At 59.2% G+C, this 17,502-nt stretch overlaps 5 protein-coding genes across 5 annotated transcripts; all 5 read left to right on the forward strand.

Annotated features, from left to right (window-relative positions):
* Positions 1-269: 269 nt before the first annotated feature.
* On the forward strand, positions 270-8,792 carry LMXM_08_29_0110 (conserved hypothetical protein; the record flags this gene model as incomplete). The annotated part of the gene is made up of 1 exon (XM_003872503.1): positions 270-8,792. One exon carries the CDS (start codon positions 270-272, stop codon positions 8,790-8,792), a length of 8,523 nt encoding a protein of 2,840 aa, XP_003872552.1.
* Positions 8,793-10,109: 1,317 nt separating this feature from the next.
* LMXM_08_29_0100 (conserved hypothetical protein) lies at positions 10,110-11,720 on the forward strand (the record flags this gene model as incomplete). Its single annotated transcript, XM_003872504.1, has 1 exon — positions 10,110-11,720. One exon carries the CDS (start codon positions 10,110-10,112, stop codon positions 11,718-11,720), a length of 1,611 nt encoding a protein of 536 aa, XP_003872553.1.
* Positions 11,721-13,627: 1,907 nt separating this feature from the next.
* Positions 13,628-14,188, forward strand: LMXM_08_29_0090 (GTP-binding protein-like protein; the record flags this gene model as incomplete). The annotated part of the gene is made up of 1 exon (XM_003872505.1): positions 13,628-14,188. The coding sequence occupies one exon, from the start codon at positions 13,628-13,630 to the stop codon at positions 14,186-14,188; it is 561 nt and encodes a 186-aa protein (XP_003872554.1).
* A 619-nt stretch (positions 14,189-14,807) lies between these two features.
* On the forward strand, positions 14,808-15,182 carry LMXM_08_29_0080 (conserved hypothetical protein; the record flags this gene model as incomplete). Its single annotated transcript, XM_003872506.1, has 1 exon — positions 14,808-15,182. One exon carries the CDS (start codon positions 14,808-14,810, stop codon positions 15,180-15,182), a length of 375 nt encoding a protein of 124 aa, XP_003872555.1.
* Positions 15,183-15,907: 725 nt separating this feature from the next.
* LMXM_08_29_0070 (putative syntaxin) lies at positions 15,908-16,672 on the forward strand (the record flags this gene model as incomplete). The annotated part of the gene is made up of 1 exon (XM_003872507.1): positions 15,908-16,672. One exon carries the CDS (start codon positions 15,908-15,910, stop codon positions 16,670-16,672), a length of 765 nt encoding a protein of 254 aa, XP_003872556.1.
* Positions 16,673-17,502: the final 830 nt, after the last annotated feature.

A 17,502-nucleotide genomic window follows, 5' to 3' on the forward strand; every position in this document is an offset into this window, starting at 1 on the left:
TTTTGTTTCCTGATTTTTGTTCTTTTCGGCCCTCCATCTCGCTATCGTAGCGTCTCTTTGCGCCGCTTGCTCCATCGTGCCTCTCGAACCTACTCGTGTCGCGCTGGGTGAGACTGCCCGTTGCTGGCAAGAGTTGTGTGTGCGCGAAGCCTCTGCTCTGGCACGGTCCAGCCAGTCCTTCCCGACTTTCCGCCCTTTTGTGGTGGTGGTGCTCCGGTCCTTGACTGTTTCAGCGATTCCCTGCGGCTTACAGGGATACCATATCGCCAATGAGCACCGACAATGACATTGAGCGCCAGATCATGATGGAGATGGAGGCGGAAATCAGTCGATCGCAGGGGAATCGTTGCGATCCTTACACGAACCCACCGCCATTTGAACTCAACCTTATCGAGGAAGATCCCATGGAGGCGGCCCGAAAGGCAGAGGTGGACCGGATTCAGCGTGAAATAGAAGAGCGCCTTCGCCGAAAGCAGCAGCAGAAGCAGCGTGACGAGCTGGAGCGATCACCGAACTCCCCGGCCAATGAAAGTGAAAGGGGTGCTGTCTACGACTCGTTGCAGCAGCCCCAGAACGCTGCCTGGACCTTTGGAGCCCCTGATCGTCACGTGGCTCGTGCGTCGCTTAGCAGTGAGTTGGAGAACCACGAGAAGGCGCAAGAAGCGTCACGTCTTCGCAAGGACGAGGCAACAATGGTGAGGAGAGAGACCGAAGAGAAGGCCCGAATTGATATGGAGGTGCAGGTGCGAAGAAGTGCCGAGATTCAAGTGTTACGTGAAGCCGAGGACCAAGCCCGTCGTGAGGCTGAGGAGCAGGCTCGTCGTGATGCTGAGGAGCAAGCCCGTCGTGAGGCCCTGGAGCAAGCTCGTCGTGAGGCCCTGGAGCAAGCCCGTCGTGAGGCTGAGGAGCAGGCTCGTCGTGAGGCTGAGGAGCAAGCTCGTCGTGAGGCCCTGGAGCAAGCCCGTCGTGAGGCTGAGGAGCAGGCTCGTCGTGAGGCTGAGGAGCAAGCTCGTCGTGAGGCCCTGGAGCAAGCCCGTCGTGAGGCTGAGGAGCAAGCTCGTCGTGAGGCCCTGGAGCAAGCCCGTCGTGAGGCTGAGGAGCAAGCCCGTCGTGAGGCCCTGGAGCAAGCTCGTCGTGAGGCCCTGGAGCAAGCCCGTCGTGAGGCTGAGGAGCAGGCTCGTCGTGAGGCTGAGGAGCAAGCCCGTCGTGAGGCTGAGGAGCAAGCTCGTCGTGAGGCCCTGGAGCAAGCCCGTCGTGAGGCTGAGGAGCAAGCCCGTCGTGAGGCCCTGGAGCAAGCCCGTCGTGAGGCTGAGGAGCAAGCCCGTCGTGAGGCTGAGGAGCAAGCTCGTCGTGAGGCCCTGGAGCAAGCCCGTCGTGAGGCTGAGGAGCAAGCCCGTCGTGAGGCTAAGGAGCAAGCTCGTCGTGAGGCTGAGGAGCAAGCTCGTCGTGAGGCCCTGGAGCAAGCCCGTCGTGAGGCTGAGGAGCAGGCTCGTCGTGAGGCCCTGGAGCAAGCCCGTCGTGAGGCTGAGGAGCAAGCCCGTCGTGAGGCTAAGGAGCAAGCTCGTCGTGAGGCTGAGGAGCAAGCTCGTCGTGAGGCCCTGGAGCAAGCCCGTCGTGAGGCTGAGGAGCAAGCTTGTCGTGAGGCCCTGGAGCAAGCCCGTCGTGAGGCTGAGGAGCAGGCTCGTCGTGAGGCTGAGGAGCAAGCCCGTCGTGAGGCTGAGGAGCAAGCTCGTCGTGAGGCCCTGGAGCAAGCCCGTCGTGAGGCTGAGGAGCAGGCTCGTCGTGAGGCTGAGGAGCAAGCCCGTCGTGAGGCTGAGGAGCAAGCTCGTCGTGAGGCCCTGGAGCAAGCCCGTCGTGAGGCTGAGGAGCAAGCCCGTCGTGAGGCCCTGGAGCAAGCCCGTCGTGAGGCTGAGGAGCAAGCTCGTCGTGAGGCCCTGGAGCAAGCCCGTCGTGAGGCTGAGGAGCAGGCTCGTCGTGAGGCTGAGGAGCAAGCCCGTCGTGAGGCTGAGGAGCAAGCTCGTCGTGAGGCCCTGGAGCAAGCCCGTCGTGAGGCTGAGGAGCAAGCCCGTCGTGAGGCCCTGGAGCAAGCCCGTCGTGAGGCTGAGGAGCAAGCTTGTCGTGAGGCCCTGGAGCAAGCCCGTCGTGAGGCTAAGGAGCAAGCTCGTCGTGAGGCTGAGGAGCAGGCTCGTCGTGAGGCCCTGGAGCAAGCCCGTCGTGAGGCTGAGGAGCAGGCTCGTCGTGAGGCCCTGGAGCAAGCTCGTCGTGAGGCTGAGGAGCAGGCTCGTCGTGAGGCCCTGGAGCAAGCCCGTCGTGAGGCTAAGGAGCAAGCCCGTCGTGAGGCTGAGGAGCAAGCTCGTCGTGAGGCCCTGGAGCAAGCCCGTCGTGAGGCTGAGGAGCAAGCCCGTCGTGAGGCCCTGGAGCAAGCCCGTCGTGAGGCTGAGGAGCAAGCTCGTCGTGAGGCCCTGGAGCAAGCCCGTCGTGAGGCTGAGGAGCAGGCTCGTCGTGAGGCTGAGGAGCAAGCCCGTCGTGAGGCTGAGGAGCAAGCTCGTCGTGAGGCCCTGGAGCAAGCCCGTCGTGAGGCTGAGGAGCAAGCCCGTCGTGAGGCCCTGGAGCAAGCCCGTCGTGAGGCTGAGGAGCAAGCTCGTCGTGAGGCTGAGGCGCCCGCCGTGGTCATGCAAGAGTTGTCGGAAAAACTGAAGCAGTACAGCGCTGTTGCCCCTTTCGCGACTGACGCTGCTAAGAAACCAGTGAGCTCCCTGAGCGCGACGCAGAGCGGCGACGCCCGCTGGCAGAATGAATACACGGAGCAGGGGGGCACCGGTGCAGACGCTGAGGAGGAGCATGGGATGCAGCAGCAAGACTCACGGTGTTCCCGTTACCGAGCGAGCAGCCCGTCCGTGAGCAACGACGGCATGCAAAGCGAGGAGAGCACAAGCTCTAAGGACTCTGCCTCCGAGACGATTAGCCGCCTCTCTCTCTCTACCCTGGAAGCCATCCGGAATGACAATGGCATCCTCTCGCGGACGGAGGAAGAAATCTCCTACGTACCGCGCATAACGAAAGAGGCGCCGCTTGAGAGTTTTGAGGTGGCTTTGTCCGCGGAGCTGAAAGCGCACGGGCTCACAGAGGATGCGATCAGACGCAGCTGCATTGAAGTGCACCGCTACGGGACCATCCGCGAGTCTGGCAAGTGCTTGTTTCCTCCGAAAGAGGTCACGGGGGAGGTGCCGGCGCACGGGAAGGTGCAGCTGGGTTTCTTCTTAGCCAAGCAGACGATCATCGCGCTCCAGCGTCCACTTCGGAAGCGGAACGCGGACCGCGAGCGATCATGTGAACCGGGCGAGCGCGCGCTGAGCACCCTCAAGTGCTATTTCGAGTCTGAGGTGCTGAGTGATGAAACCCTCACGGTGGACGACGAGGATTGCCCGCACAACGCCCCCACGGAGCGCGTGCTGACAAAGGCGCAACTGATGAAAGGCAACAGTGCCATGGTGCGGAAGGCTGTCTCGCAGATCTCGTACGGCGACCCGATTCAGGTGTGGGAGCGTGCGCAGCGGAACACCACGGCGGCGGATGAAGCGGCAACCAAGTCGACGGCAGCTAACTTGTGGGTAAGCGACATCGACACCCGCAAGCCCATTCCCGCAATGCGCACCTTTACCGGAGGCTTTGTATACTGCATCGAGGCGACAAAGATCAGCAACAGAGTGATAGAGCTGCATGGAGCTAGTACCGATCCTCTCGTGATCGCAGCCGCGCTGTACAGCTGGACAGACCGGCAGAAGGTAAAGGTCTCCGAAACGTTCTACTTCGACTCCGAGCTGGATATCTTCTACCCTCAGAAGGAGCGCGGCGAGCTCGCCAAGAAGAATCAGGTTGTCGCCTTCGTGCCAAACGAGTTCAAGGGAACGCTACACCTCGTCATGCGTGTGTACCGGCCCTGCTGCGAGGACTACGACACCTACGTTGATTTATACAGCCGTGCAGACCGCTACAAGCAGATCCACGTTGCACCTATGAAGCAGGAGACGTTGCTGCTGACACAGGTGTCCGATGTGCTGGAGGAGCTGGGCTGGAACTCGGTTCCGCTCCAGGACGAGGCAAACCACCTGCTTCCGAGGGTTTCCGTCGATCGTCTCTACCGCAAGGCCTTCTCCCATGAGGACATGTTCAAGGTAATGAAGGACGAGCGCTGGCGCGCAGTTCAGAAGGCGCTGCCGGTGGACATGGTCTTCTCCATCTCAGATCTGAGCAGGCACGAAGTGGCATTTCCCTCCGACCACCCAGAGACGCCGCCGGAGGAGAACGAGTCAAAGGTGAGTCTGCTGGACCCTGACTTGCCGGGTGGTCGCCCGGTCATCTACCGCTACTCGCCGTGCTGCATCCCAATCCTCAACTCCGGTTACTTCACGACATATAACAACGTGTACTATTTCTCCGTGTCTAAGCTGAAGGTGATGTACGCCGGCTTCGTCCGCAACATCCCTGCTTCGCATCACACCTACGCCTTTCAGCTTTGTGTGAAGGACAGGGACGACGGGCTCTCGGAGGAAGGCGCGATCAGGTGCATCTACGGACGTGGGTTGTCAAACCTGTCGATGGAAACGACGGCGTGGTCGTCCTCGGTACACAACTCGAATGACATGGTACTGAGCGACGAGTTCAAGCTGCAGCTGCCGCTAAACCTCTCCGACCGCCACCACATCTTCATGACCCTCTACGCCACATGCCAGAGGAAAGCGCCACCGACGCCTGGGCAGCCACGTATGTTTAAAATCGGCTACGCCGCTTTTCCACTGATGATGAACGGCGTGGTGCAGGTGCGGGACAGCATCGACATCAAGTTTGTGTCGTATGACCAGGCAGCCGTCGCGGCCGCGGGTGGATATCTGAAGAGCTTTGCTGAGGCTCCCGTGAACTTTCTGCTCAATAACGGCGAGGGCGTTGTCAAGGCTTCGAGTCAGACCAAGACGACGGTTCACGCATCCAACCGCGTCATTGCATCTGTCTTCCAGAAGTGCCCGCCCTCGATTGCAGAGATGAAGAAGAACGACAAGGTGCTCGATGAGTGCGGCGCGCTGCAGAAGCTGCCTGCGATGGAGGTCGACCCGCACCGTACCGTGATCAGTCTCATTGCGCAGCTTCCGTTGGCGGAGATCTTGGCCTTCTACCCCTTCCTCACCGCGTACGCTTTCTCCCTCATCGGCTCCGGCTCGGCGACGGTGTCGCTGGCAAACCGCATTCACATGCTCGACGTCCTTCTAGGCATTACTTCCAAGGCGCAGCAGTACGACACATCAGCGCACACGATTCGTAGACGCCACAACAGCGAAGGGCTGACACCGCAGGTATTCGCCAAGACGAGCGTTGGAAGCATACTGTACCACTTCCTGACCAATGACACCCTCTACGAAGGCGCTGAGTGTGAGTACAAGCGTCGCCTCTACAGCGGCATGGTGGAGGCATGGCTGAATCTGCTGAAGATGGTAGCGCAGCAGCCGAACGGTGTCGTAGCCGACTCAGCGAAGGAAAAGGACGACGCTTCCGCGTCTTCTTCCTCACCTGCTAGCCCCACTAACCTTGCCCGTGGCAGCAAGGCACCGCCGCCAGCGCGCAGCATCCTGCGTGAGATGAGCAATCTGTCGTGGTTTCTCTTTGACACAATTCTCCGGTCCATGTACCTCTGGGGAGCCGAGAACCCGACAGTGCCTCGCCACGAGCTCTTCCACTCGTCTTTCTACACCGCCGTGGCGGAGCTCTGCATTCTGGCGCTGTCTCGGCTGTCAACATTCGATGAGAGTCAGCTTGTGCGCCACGTCGCCATCTTTGTGCGCAGCCTAATGCACTACGCCGACCGTGGCCGCGTGCTGATTATCTACGAGCGCATTGCTGCTTACTTCGAGGAGGACGGCAACTTTGAGAGCCTCACCAACTTCCTCAAGTACGTACTGGAGGACCCGGATGCGATTTACCTGCTGCTGCCCTCCGCCGGAGCGGCCCGCCCCGTCTTCCTCACGCGGATTGTTGTTCACTCGTTCACTATCCTTATGATCAACCCGAACCGTGTGACGCGGTCGATCGCCACCGACGTGCTGTACTCGTTTCTGCGCCGCCTCGCCAACGACTCAAGCACTCCCAGCGAGAACCTCACCTGCATCGCGGCACAGCTGTTTGCGCTGGTGCGAAACCTAGGCCCGCACTGGAAGGTCATTACGCAGCCTAACGACAAGATACCGATTGAGGTGTTCCAGCGTGACAAGCAGCAGCTGTCCATGACATGCTTGTGGATTCTCTACTACACCCCCCGCAGCACGTTCCAGCAATGGCTGCAGGAAGAGGTAGACGGAAAGGTCATTGCCGGCATGATGCAGATTGTGGCCGAGTCGCAGTCGACCTTCCGGTACACCGCCGCTCCCGCTTCCTCGAGTGCCGCCGGCCCCGTCGTGGGCGTTGTAAAGGACGCGGCAAAAGAGGAGGAGGAGGAGAGGCGGGCGTGGGAGGCGCGCTGCACAACCTTTGTGACGGCAATCGGGACGCAAATGTGCAGCCTCTTCTTGAACGAGATTCCGAGTATATTGCGCACTGTGCGCGACAACAGCCCTAGCGCCGCCGTATTCCCGTTCTTCGTGATGCTGGAGTCCGTGCTCAACCTGGGAAACTCCACCATCTCCCTGCAAATGAGCTCTGCTGCAATGCACGAGGTGGTGTGCAAGCTGTTCCCGGAGATCATCAGCCGCAAGGCAAGGATGGGGAACGGCATGATGTTGCTCACCTTCCGTCTCATGAGCAGTTGCTGCCAGTATGTTCGCTCCTCGGCCAGCTGCACGTTCCTGTTGATGAGTCAGGCCTTCTTCTCCTGGAAGAACTCCCTGTCCAAGATCAAGTCGCTGACCGCGAACGCGCTCGTCTCCGTAGCCGAGTCGCGCGTGAGGGACCTGCGCCTCGCTGGGCGCTTCATCGAGTTCCAGTTTGATGAGCTGATTGAGAGGGCCAAAGTGGAGGAGGCGAACTACACGGCGCCGTCGAGCGACTTTGCCTCGCGCTACGAGGACGACTCGAACGCGCCTGGTGGTGATGCGCAGATGAAGTACAAGCAAAAGGTTGAGGACCAGATCATGAGCGTGCAGCGCAATCTGCCCATCTCCCGCTACTTGCTGGAGAAGTCGAACGTGTCAGACCAACAGCCACCACGCTTCTCCAGCGAGTTTACCGCAATGACGGGGACGGTGCTCAGCCTATTCGACGATGTCTTGCGTCTGCAGATGGACGACTCAATGAAGTTCAAGGAAGCGAAGGCGACGGCGTATTTTGAGGTCTTTCGAAACTTCCTGCGACAGAACGCGCTAAAGGAAGCCCTGAAGTGGCTCTACCGCCTGCACGACGCACACAGGGCAAACAACGACTACCTGGAGGCTGGCATGGTGCTGGTGTTCATTGCTGCCCTGTGCTTCCGCGTCACGGAGGTGTTCTACTTTGTCAAAGGGAAAGACTCGAAGGGGGCCCGCATGCCGTTTGAGGTTCTCTCTCACGTGTTCTGGCACGACTACGTGCGCATCCTGCCCGAGGTGGATGCACTGCTTCCCGCAGACACGGTGTATGCAATTGTGTCGGAGCTGTACACATGCCCCGACGACATGTGCTTCTCCATGGAAGGCCAGGTGAGGGCGCTGAAGGAGGCGGCCGAGTTTCAGGACAAGGGCCAGTACTACGAGTACTCGCTGCAGACAATAGAGATTGCGAATAAGTACCTGATGGCGGTCAGCGACTTCAAAGGATCGTCGGTGGTGCACATGGCCATGTCCACCTGGTGCACCGCCATTGCAGAGCCCAGATCGAAGCGGCACAACAGTCGCTACTTCTTTCTGTGGGCACGCATGGAGCGCCACACACTGCCCAAGTCGCGCAAGGAACTGCATGAGGACGTGAATGACAGTAAGGTGGGCGAGAAGCCGCGCGGGCTGCCGAACGGCAACCCGATCCGCCGCATCTACAAGATGCCCACCACCACTACGCTGGAAGAGTTCAAGAACTACGCGAGGTCCTACGTGGAGTCGCTCTTCTTTGACACCTCGCTGGTGCTGCTGACAGACGACTTGACAGAGACCTTGCCGCCCCTGCCGGAGCCGGACTCGAAGCGCAAGCGCGTTGCTGCCGTACACCGTCAACCAAATCACTGCATCGTGACAGTGAGCGAGGTGCAGCCGTACTTCGCCAAGGGGACCCGTGTCCCCCCCGACGGCTTCGACCGGTCTATGCACATCAGCTACTTTGAGAACACTGTGAACGTTGGCAGGCGCGACGAGGTGTCGGACGGTCGCAAGCTGGACCTTATGGCGCAGCGCATGAGCGTGAACACTTATGAACTGGAGCGCTCCTTTCCCTCCACGACGTCAGCCATCGACATTGCTAAGACACATCAGGTACTTCTTAACCCGTTCGAGACCGCAGAGGAGATGCTGAACAGCCGGCGCGAGGCCATCAACCAAGCTCCCGTCAACGATATCTTGATCACAGTAATTCGCAAAGCACTCTCACCAAAGGAGCTGCCGCCCGGTGCGTACATGAAGGAGGTGATTGCGGTCATGGGAGACCACCCTGAGGTGATTCATGCTGTGCGGGCGCTCAGCACTCTCGCTCGTGCAAAGCTGGAGGCCTGCGAGAATATGGAGGCCATGGTCAAGAGCCCTGAAGACTACGCGCTAGTGCTGAAGGCGGTGACCGACATCGAGTGCTGCTTGGTGGCCATGCAGCATCCCGACGAGAACGACCAGGCTAGCAGCAGCGTCATGTAGAAAGGGCTGCGACGGTAAGCCGGGTATACGCTCGTTTTGTCGTTTACTTTTGGCGCCCGCGGCGTGCGTGCGCGGAGGAGGATGCGCATTATCCTTGTTGCGTGTTTTTTCTTCTTCTAGTGGTCATGCGTAGGCCGCGGACGAGCCGTGAGGCGATCTGTCGTGTAATGGACGCGTCTGTGCGCGTCTGGTTGTCTTCGCCTGTTGCGCCCAACCGTGCGCTAATGATGAAATTACCTCTTTTGTGCGTTTTTCTTCCTCTTCTTCTGATTTTGTGCGCGTTCTTCGGCTTCGCATGGCACTCTTTCTTCCTCTGAAGGGGGGGGGTCTTCCGACGCGTGCTTCGCACTCAACGGGTCATATTGTGCCGTAGCTGAGCAGATGGCTTCATCCACCACCTCACCTTCCTGCTCAGCGTGTATGGGTCTTCTTCCAGCGTATAGTTGACAAGATAATACCTTAGCAAGCAACGAAAAAGGATCACCATTCGAGCACAGAAAGAGGGCGCCTGGTGCCCATTTCATTCTCGCCCTGTCTTGTCGGCGGGGGACTGCAGTGACAGGCACTTCGTCTTGTGTCTGTGCTAAGCGTTCTTTTTTCTCCCCACCCCCGTCTCTTGTGTTTGCGCACCTTTTCTTTTGTTTCTCTGACTCTCTTCCTCTGCCTCCCCTGCGCGTCAGCACGTGTGCTGTTATTCGCGTGTGTTGTTCATCTGCGCCCGCGGCGTTTTCTCCTCTGTTTTTCGTTGCTGCGGCTTCGTTGCTTTGTGTCTCTCACACCGTCGTGCTTACTAATCACGTCAGCGCAGCCCCCGCACGGCGGGGTGATAGCAGCAGAGGTGTGGCTTTGCCGTGTGGGTGACTTCTCAAGCGTGATTGCTGTCGTTAAACTACCTCTTAACTACGCTGCGGCACTCGCTGCCCCGGAAGGGACGAAGCGCGCTCGGGTGCATTCCTGTGCCCGCAGACAAGTCGCTCTGGAAAGCAGCCGGTCTTGGTGAACTGTGCCCGTGCTACCCTCTTCTGCGGGTGAACGATGGTTTGTGGTAGCGGTAGCCGGCTCCGCATGTAAGCGAAGATGGAGCGACGTTGCTTGGGCTGGAGCTGTGCTCGATGCTTGCGGGACATATAGGAATTCTCTGTCACCCTCCATCCATCAAAAATTCTTTTGTGTTTCACCCTTCATTTTCATCCTTTTCCCTTCGACACGGTGGCGGGCCGGTGGGGAGGGCGGGACACCCCCTACATTACTTTATCGAAACAAGGTACAATCGCCTGCAGCGCTGCTGCTGAGGCGCTACATTGCTGGAGGATCGATATGTCGGACCCCTGCGAGTTCAAGAATCAGGTCACCGGCGAGGTGGCTATCCCGTCTCGATGGAAGAAGGAAACTACACACGAAGACACCGCGACACAGACGTCTAAGCTGAAGGTCAAAAGCCACGAATCGCAGACGAACGTCAGCTGTTTTCAGGCGTCCGACCAACTAGACAAGGGCGTCGGTACGGAGCGGCGGCCATTTCAGGCTTCCCTGGAGGGACTGCAGTACGTGTACAACGAGGTTCCTCACGATAAGGCGAAGCTCTCCACCTTTCTGGAGGAGTCCATGAGCCAGTTACTGGCGGTTCTGCACCGCAATGCCACGAGCAGCATCTTCGACCACTACTCCCCTTCCTGGTCGCGCAAGAACACCGAACTTTCTGTTCTCTATACGCTCACGTCGCCCGCTGTCAAAGACGACAACTTGGAGGCGCTGGGGGTGACGTGGAACACTCATGGTAATATCGTGGCTGCGGCCTACGGCCTCATGGAGACCTCGGGCTGGTGCTACAAGAAGGGCTACGTGTGCGTGTGGAACCTGGCGCGGCCGGACCTGAGGGAGAGTCGTCCGCATAACACCCTGGAGACGGAGACCGGCGCCACCTCCATCGCCTTCCACCCCACAGACCCGTGCCTGCTGGCCGTTGGCACCTACAGTGGTGAGGTTGTCGTGTTCCCAAACGTGACAGAGAACTTTCCAGGAAAGTACTCCTCGTCGGCATCGGAGGTTGCCCACACGGAGCCAGTTACGGTGCTGCAGTGGGTGAAGAACCCACAGGAGTCCCGGCATCATCATCAGTATGTTTTGTGCTCAGCGAGCCAGAGTGGACTCATCATCCACTGGAGTCCGGCGAACAAGCTGGCCAAGCCGATCGCCGCGTACAGCGTGCGGAGCCGCCGCCACCTCTCTGTCGGCATTACAGCACTCACCTATGGCGGTGTACAAACTCATCGCGGCAGTTACCTCCCCGCGTTGGACGGAGTCCTTCTCGTGGGTCTGGAGAACGGTGAGGTGGGCCGCGGCCGCACATGGCCACTGCCGATCGAGACGAACTCCCAGGCGCCACCGACAATCATCCCTCTCGAACTGGACTGGCTGGAGAGCCACTGTGGCCCACTGCAGTCGCTCAGCGCATCACCCTTCTTCCGACACCTGTTCTTGACCACTTCCTCGGACTGCAGCGCGCGACTGTACTCGGACCTCGAGCGCTCTCCGCTCCTCACCCTCGAGTCGTCGGAGGAGACGAAGGGCTATCTGTACGACGGCCGATTCAGCCCGTTCCGGCCCTCAGTCGTGGCAGTGGTCTCACGTAGGTCACTTTTGCGCGTGTACGATCTTGAGAGGGACCAGTTCAAGCCGGCGTACACGGCGGCAGTCTCGGCTGACGGAGCAGGAGTACTATCCGTGGCCTTCAACTTCACCGCAGCCGAGTGGCTGGCCACTGGCGATGCGCGCGGCGTCGTACAAGTTTGGCGCCTACCCACAGAACTGTCACAGATCACCGAGCTCGAGCGTGCAGCTCTTCGCGCTAGCCAGCCCACCTGCGACGGCACGAAGGAGGTGCAGGACTCGACCGCTATCCTAGACTTGTTCGGGTCTCGTGTGTAGATGTATGTCAGCGCCGTTGCACTTGTTCGTTTGACGGCCTCTTTTTCTTTTTCTTCCTTTAGCTCTTTCTTGTGAAGTCCCCGCCAGCGCCTTTGCCCTCCCCTGTGCCCCCTTAGAAGGTCAAGACGAGAGCTCTCAGTGCGCTGGCACATGTCTCTCCGCGGGCCCCTTCGCCTTGACACACCCACACCTGCGAGAGGCGCGCGGGTTCAGAGGAAGTCGGAGTGCACTTGCTGCCACAGACTCATAGCAGCGTCCCGCCTGTCGCGGCGCATGCCGGCAAGCCATCGAGACACGCCTCCCCCCCCCCCACACACACACGTTCACGGCACACACGGAAATGTACGATAAAAATAGTGAGTCCCTTCCCCAGGCAGCAGCGTCGTTCTGAAGCAGGCCCGAGGATGCAGGAGTGCGAGCACTGTGCGCAGGTGCTGCCATGCACAGCTGATACGGTGCTTCACACCCAGACAAAGCATCCAGAGGTTGGAGGAGCACGAGTGAGGGAAGGAAAAAACGCCAAGAAATCCGCGCCAATCAACGCCACAGTGCATTTGTGCGAAGCGTGCAGCCCTTCCTGCACCTCACCGGGTGGGCTCATGAGGCCAAGATACCGGAAGCATCACATGAGAACCCCGAGTTGCACCATCGGGCCCTCCAGACTGCGCTGGAGTCCCCACAAAAGGTTATGGGATGCCTCGGGGCACAGGGTCTCCGGAGGCCCCGACCTGGAGGTGACCAACCTCCTCCCTGTGTTCATCTGACACACGCCTAGGCCACTGCCTGCTACCCACACGACTGACGTCACTGCGTGTACCCGCGAGCACAAGCCTGAACGCGGCCCGCCTGGACCGAGGCATGGAGTCCACCCGGGTTTCCGTCTGGCGCCGATCGCGCCGCACGCACGCGAGGAAGGGACGAGCACGGACAGGGTGAGCCGGTAAGGTGTATGGCCCGGTTCCGCGGCAGGACGGTTTGTCCTAGACGACGCGGATGTAGCTGCAGTGCCACAAGGGGTACGTGCGCTGTGTTTGTGTGTGCGTCTGCTTCCTGGCCTGTTCGTGGACCAAGTATACTGAGGGGAACTTCTTGTGAAGTTCTCGGCCATTGTGCTGGGGTGTGGCAGTGCGTCTCGCTGGCTCTCACGCTCTTACAATCAAGGCTTCATGGAGAGTGTCATGGAGCTAACCTGTTTGCGTGCATGTCGTCGGATAGAAAATTGCGCACGCAAACTGCGCCACCACACAAGACGAGGCATCGCGGGGGGTGGCAGTCATGCTCGACTCCCGTTTATCCATTGTTCTCTGTTGTCAGCTCACGTGCTGGGCAACTAGTACACACAAGCATAAGAGTGTGAGTGCAGGATGCCCTTACAGCTTTCCTCTTCTTCGCCGATCCTTCCCGATCTTCCCTCAAGCTCGATCACCTCTGCGTGTGCATGTGTGCACGGCGCCATAGCTCTTCTTGACGGTAGCGAACCGCACCGGGCGCAGTTGCAACGCCTGTATGGGCCTTTCCTCACCATTTACTCTCTTCACTCATCTCTTACGCTCTCGTCGTGCATCGGTGGTGTCAACACTATTCGTCTGTTCCTCGGCGTGTTGGGGCGGGGGCGGGGGCTGCTGCGAGGGACGTCACGGCCTACTGTGACGTGAACCGCGAGCCTTGCAAGGAGAAAGAAGCTCAACCTCTTCGCTGACGTGTTTGCCTTGTCGCCTCGCTTTGCAGCTCTTTTTGGTGTCTTTTGTTTCCGGGCTCTTCATCTGAGCGGCGTCCTCGTAAACCCTCACGTACACCCGTCCTTCTGCGCGTAGTTTGTACGTGTTCGCCACGCCTGTGGCAGCCTCCGTAGACCTTCTTCAAATAGACGCGCACCCTTCTTCGCCCCTCCGCGCAAGTTGGCTCACATGGTGCTCTTGCGCCTCCGCGTCGCCGTGGTCGGTGAGCCGACCTCCGGCAAAACTGCATTCGTTCAGATGGTGCATAGCAACGGTACGGTATTCCCCAAAAACTATCTCATGACAATGGGTTGCGACTTTGTCATAAAAGAGTTTGCGCTGGACGAGGACAGCACGGTCGAGGTGTCGCTCCTGGACGTGGCGGGGCAGCGGCTGTATGATCGCATGACATCTCACTATCTAGAGAACGTGTCTGCCTTTATTCTCGTGTACGATGTGTCGAACAAGGCAACGTTCGAGTCATGTCGGAAGTGGGTGGCCAAGGCGCGGACTGCGAAGAAGGACATGATCGGCTTCCTTGTGGCGAACAAGATGGACCTCGCTGACAAGGCCGAGGTCACGGATAATCAAGCGGAGGTTTTTGCACGCGCTAATCAACTTACCTTTTTCAAGTGCTCTGCACTGCGCGGCACGGGCACGGTAGAGCCCGTGGAGAGGCTCTCGCGCATGTTCCTGGAGGAGTATCAGAAGAGACTGGCTCAGCTGTCACAGCTCAGCGCATGTAAGTGACAGGGCGGGCACCAGCTTCAGGGCATTGTCATGCGCACACCCACCGCATCGAGCATTGTTTTTCGAATGCGATGTGAATTGGCCGGGTCGACAAGAGAAAGGTTTGTGCGGTGGCCAGCTCTGCGGCGAGAGCCTACCGCGCATCTAGAGTCCCGCTTCTCGTCGAGGCCTTCTCTTGCAGGCATCCGTCTCTCTCCTTCCTCGTTGTGTGTGAGGAGGTCGATGTGGAATACTGTAGACCGTTGAACACTACCCTCGAAGGGTGGAGAGAAGAAACAGCGCACCCATTATGAATGATGGCCGTTGCCCTCAAGGCCCTACGCGAGGCACTCCATCGCGGTGCGGGGCATATGCCGTGCGGAGGAGTGCACGTCTCTCTCACTCCCCGTGCCTCTGTGCCCGACAGGTGTAGCTCCTCCTTTTTTTTTCTTGTGGCGATGTGTCTTGCTGCCAAGAAAAAGTGAAGACAGTCACCAAAAGCTTCCGCCCGCGGCACCCCGCTGGACGAGTTTCTACCTTTCCATCGCTCCCCCTTGGCTTTCGTTGCCGTACTCGTCTCTTGCTTTCCCCTCACCTTCACAGACGTGAACTGTGCACCCTGCAGACAGGCGCGCATCGCATGAGTTACAGCCCTTTCCTGACTGCCCTCTACAAGGATGTGCAGAGCCGGCTGCCTCTGTGGACCACTCAGTACGTGAAACCCGTTTCCAATGGGACCTTCGCCGTTTCGAGCACGTGGACCGACGACAGCGGCGCTCAACTGCAGCGTCTCTTCATCGCTGTCGAGGCAAGCGACACCAACTACATCAGCGAGGCAGTATTGACGGAGTGGATAGCGCTCGTGGAAGCGTGGCAAACGGCACACAAGGAAGATGAGGTAAGCTGCTTTGTCGGCTTTGTGGACCTGGCCGGAACGGTGTCCTACTACAGGTGTGAGACTGCTGTGGCTGGTGCGTTGCGAAGGGAACCCGACGACCACTTGACTTGTCGTTGAGGTGGCTGCTTCTCCGAAAGGACTCTGCTGCGCGGCAGCCGTGGAGGATAAGGAAAAAACGCCCCATTGTAGAAGCACCGACAGACGTGCAGTAGGCACGCGCAACGTCAAGGTGAAAGCACAACGCAAGAGAGCGGTCGTGCAAAGTCTTCTCCCATTTTTTCTGCCATTCACCTCTTCCTCAGCATCCGCTGCATCGCCTCCTGCGCGCAGCGGAGGGTCGTGGCGGTGTTGGCCGTATGTGCTGAATCCCTCGCGCTCTAATCGCACGACTCTGTCGCTTAGGGTTTCGAATCGGGCCCATTCATCTCTGGCGCGCAGCCTCCTCCCCCCTACTCCTTCCGTTCACTGTCTCCTTCCTTTTATATGTCGCTCTTGCGTGAACACGTGTTTCCATCAACGCTCGCGGGGGACGGCACGCAATCTGCGCGATGACCCCCTGCTGTCACTGCCATCTGTTCCCTGGGGCGTAAGAAAAAGGAAGAAGAGCGCCTCTTCGGGAAACGTGCAAGTTGGACGTTTGACGCATTCTCCATCCCCGCCGGCATCTTTACTTTTTCTTTTAGTCGCGCCACCGCTTCACCGCTCTCCGTCCTTCCTTATACGCCCTTCCACAACTCCGCGGGCAGCCACGGCTGTCCCTGCCACAAGAGGCACACACGTACACCTCCGTGCTTGGTTAGCATCGGCGCTTCCTACACTTCCGTCCGCCACTGCCATTCCTTATGCACGAAATGGGGGACCCCAGCTGGCGCCGGGCCTGCGACCTGCTCGCCAAGCATCTGCAGTCGCTGGGGCAGAAGATAACGGCGATACGCCGCATCACCAATCGGCGCAGCTCCGTCGAGGAGATCAAGAAGGAGCGTGAGGAGGTGAAGCGCATCACACATGACGCCAACGCTACCGATGTGCAGGACATCCGCAAGATCGTAAAGTCGTTTGAGCGCTTCATCTTACTGGACAAGAGCCTTACCGACGAGGGTAAAAAGCTTGCCAAAGACGCTGAGATGATTCTCAAGGACTACGAGAGGACCTGCAACGACTTCTACCGTAAGTGTATGCACGGCGAGTCGGCAAGGGGCACTCAAACCAACCGCGCGCTTCGGGCATTCCGTGAGGCAAGCGAGGATGACGACGAAAATGAAAGGCAGTCGCTGTTGAGAACGGAGTCCCCGCAACGGGTGCAGTTTGAGCGGGACATGTACGAGGAGCTCATGCTAGAGCGCCAGCGCGAGACAGGCGAGATCGCGGAGAACGTGCGCGACATCCACGAAATTTTTCAGCACATCAACGGAATGGTCAACGAGCAAGGGGAGCAGCTCGACATTGTGGAGAATAACCTCTCCACCGCAGAGCGCGCCACTCGCAACGCCTCGCAGCACCTACGCCGCGCGCAGCAGTATCAAACAACATCCTCCCGGAACAAGATGCTCTTCATATGCATGATGATCATGCTTGCCATCGTTAGCATCGGTCTGCTCATGAACTGAGCCGACGAGCCACTTCCATTACCGTTGCTGCATACGCGCAGTTTCCCTCCCCTGATTTCAGATACTTGCTGTGTGTGTCTCAGCCGTTGCCTTCTTGTTTATGATGCGTTGTTGATCGCTGCCGCTGCACGATACGCCATCTCCTACCAGTGCTCGACATTTTACCACCTCTACGACCGTATGTGTCTTTGCTGCTGCTGTGGGTATATGTGTATTGGTGACCACTCTGCTTTTCCCTCTTTCAGTTTGGCCCCCCCCCCACCCACCCACTCCTCTGTGAGGGAGGGGTCGGCTCAGCCCGGTGTCCAGGGTCCAGTAGCCCACTTCACGTGTGGGAGAAAGCCGAGCAGCCCCTATGCTTGCCATACGCCGGACCAGCTCTGGCGGTCGCAGGGCCGAGTGCCTACGACGTGGGGAAGTCAGATGCATCGCTGCTGCTGTCGGCAGTCATGCCCTGGATGGCGCCGCGTCGGAGCGATCCGAACGTATATGTCGCCCGGCCCTCGCACACTGCCTGCTGCTGTGTGACGTCTGAGTGCCACCGTGAGGGAGATGCACGAGGTGGCGACCGGCACAGTGGGGTGGGTAGAGTTTTGTCTTCCGGCAGGGACCATGCTCTCCGAGGACTGGGTCGGCGCATTACTGTGGGGCGTGTGTGCGGCTGCCGTGCGCCGCGCGATGGGTCCTGTGGCAGGCCGATGGGTCGCGCGTCGTTTGGCCTGATGCTGTGTGGCAGAGTATGCACATGTTGGAAGAAAGTCCTTCGCATTGTGCTTATGTTCATTTGGCTTCGCTGTTGGCTCTTTATCTTGTGCTTTTTTTGGGGGGGC

This window comes from Leishmania mexicana, chromosome 8, assembly GCF_000234665.1.
Source record: "Leishmania mexicana MHOM/GT/2001/U1103 complete genome, chromosome 8".
Lineage (NCBI taxonomy): Eukaryota > Euglenozoa > Kinetoplastea > Trypanosomatida > Trypanosomatidae > Leishmania > Leishmania mexicana.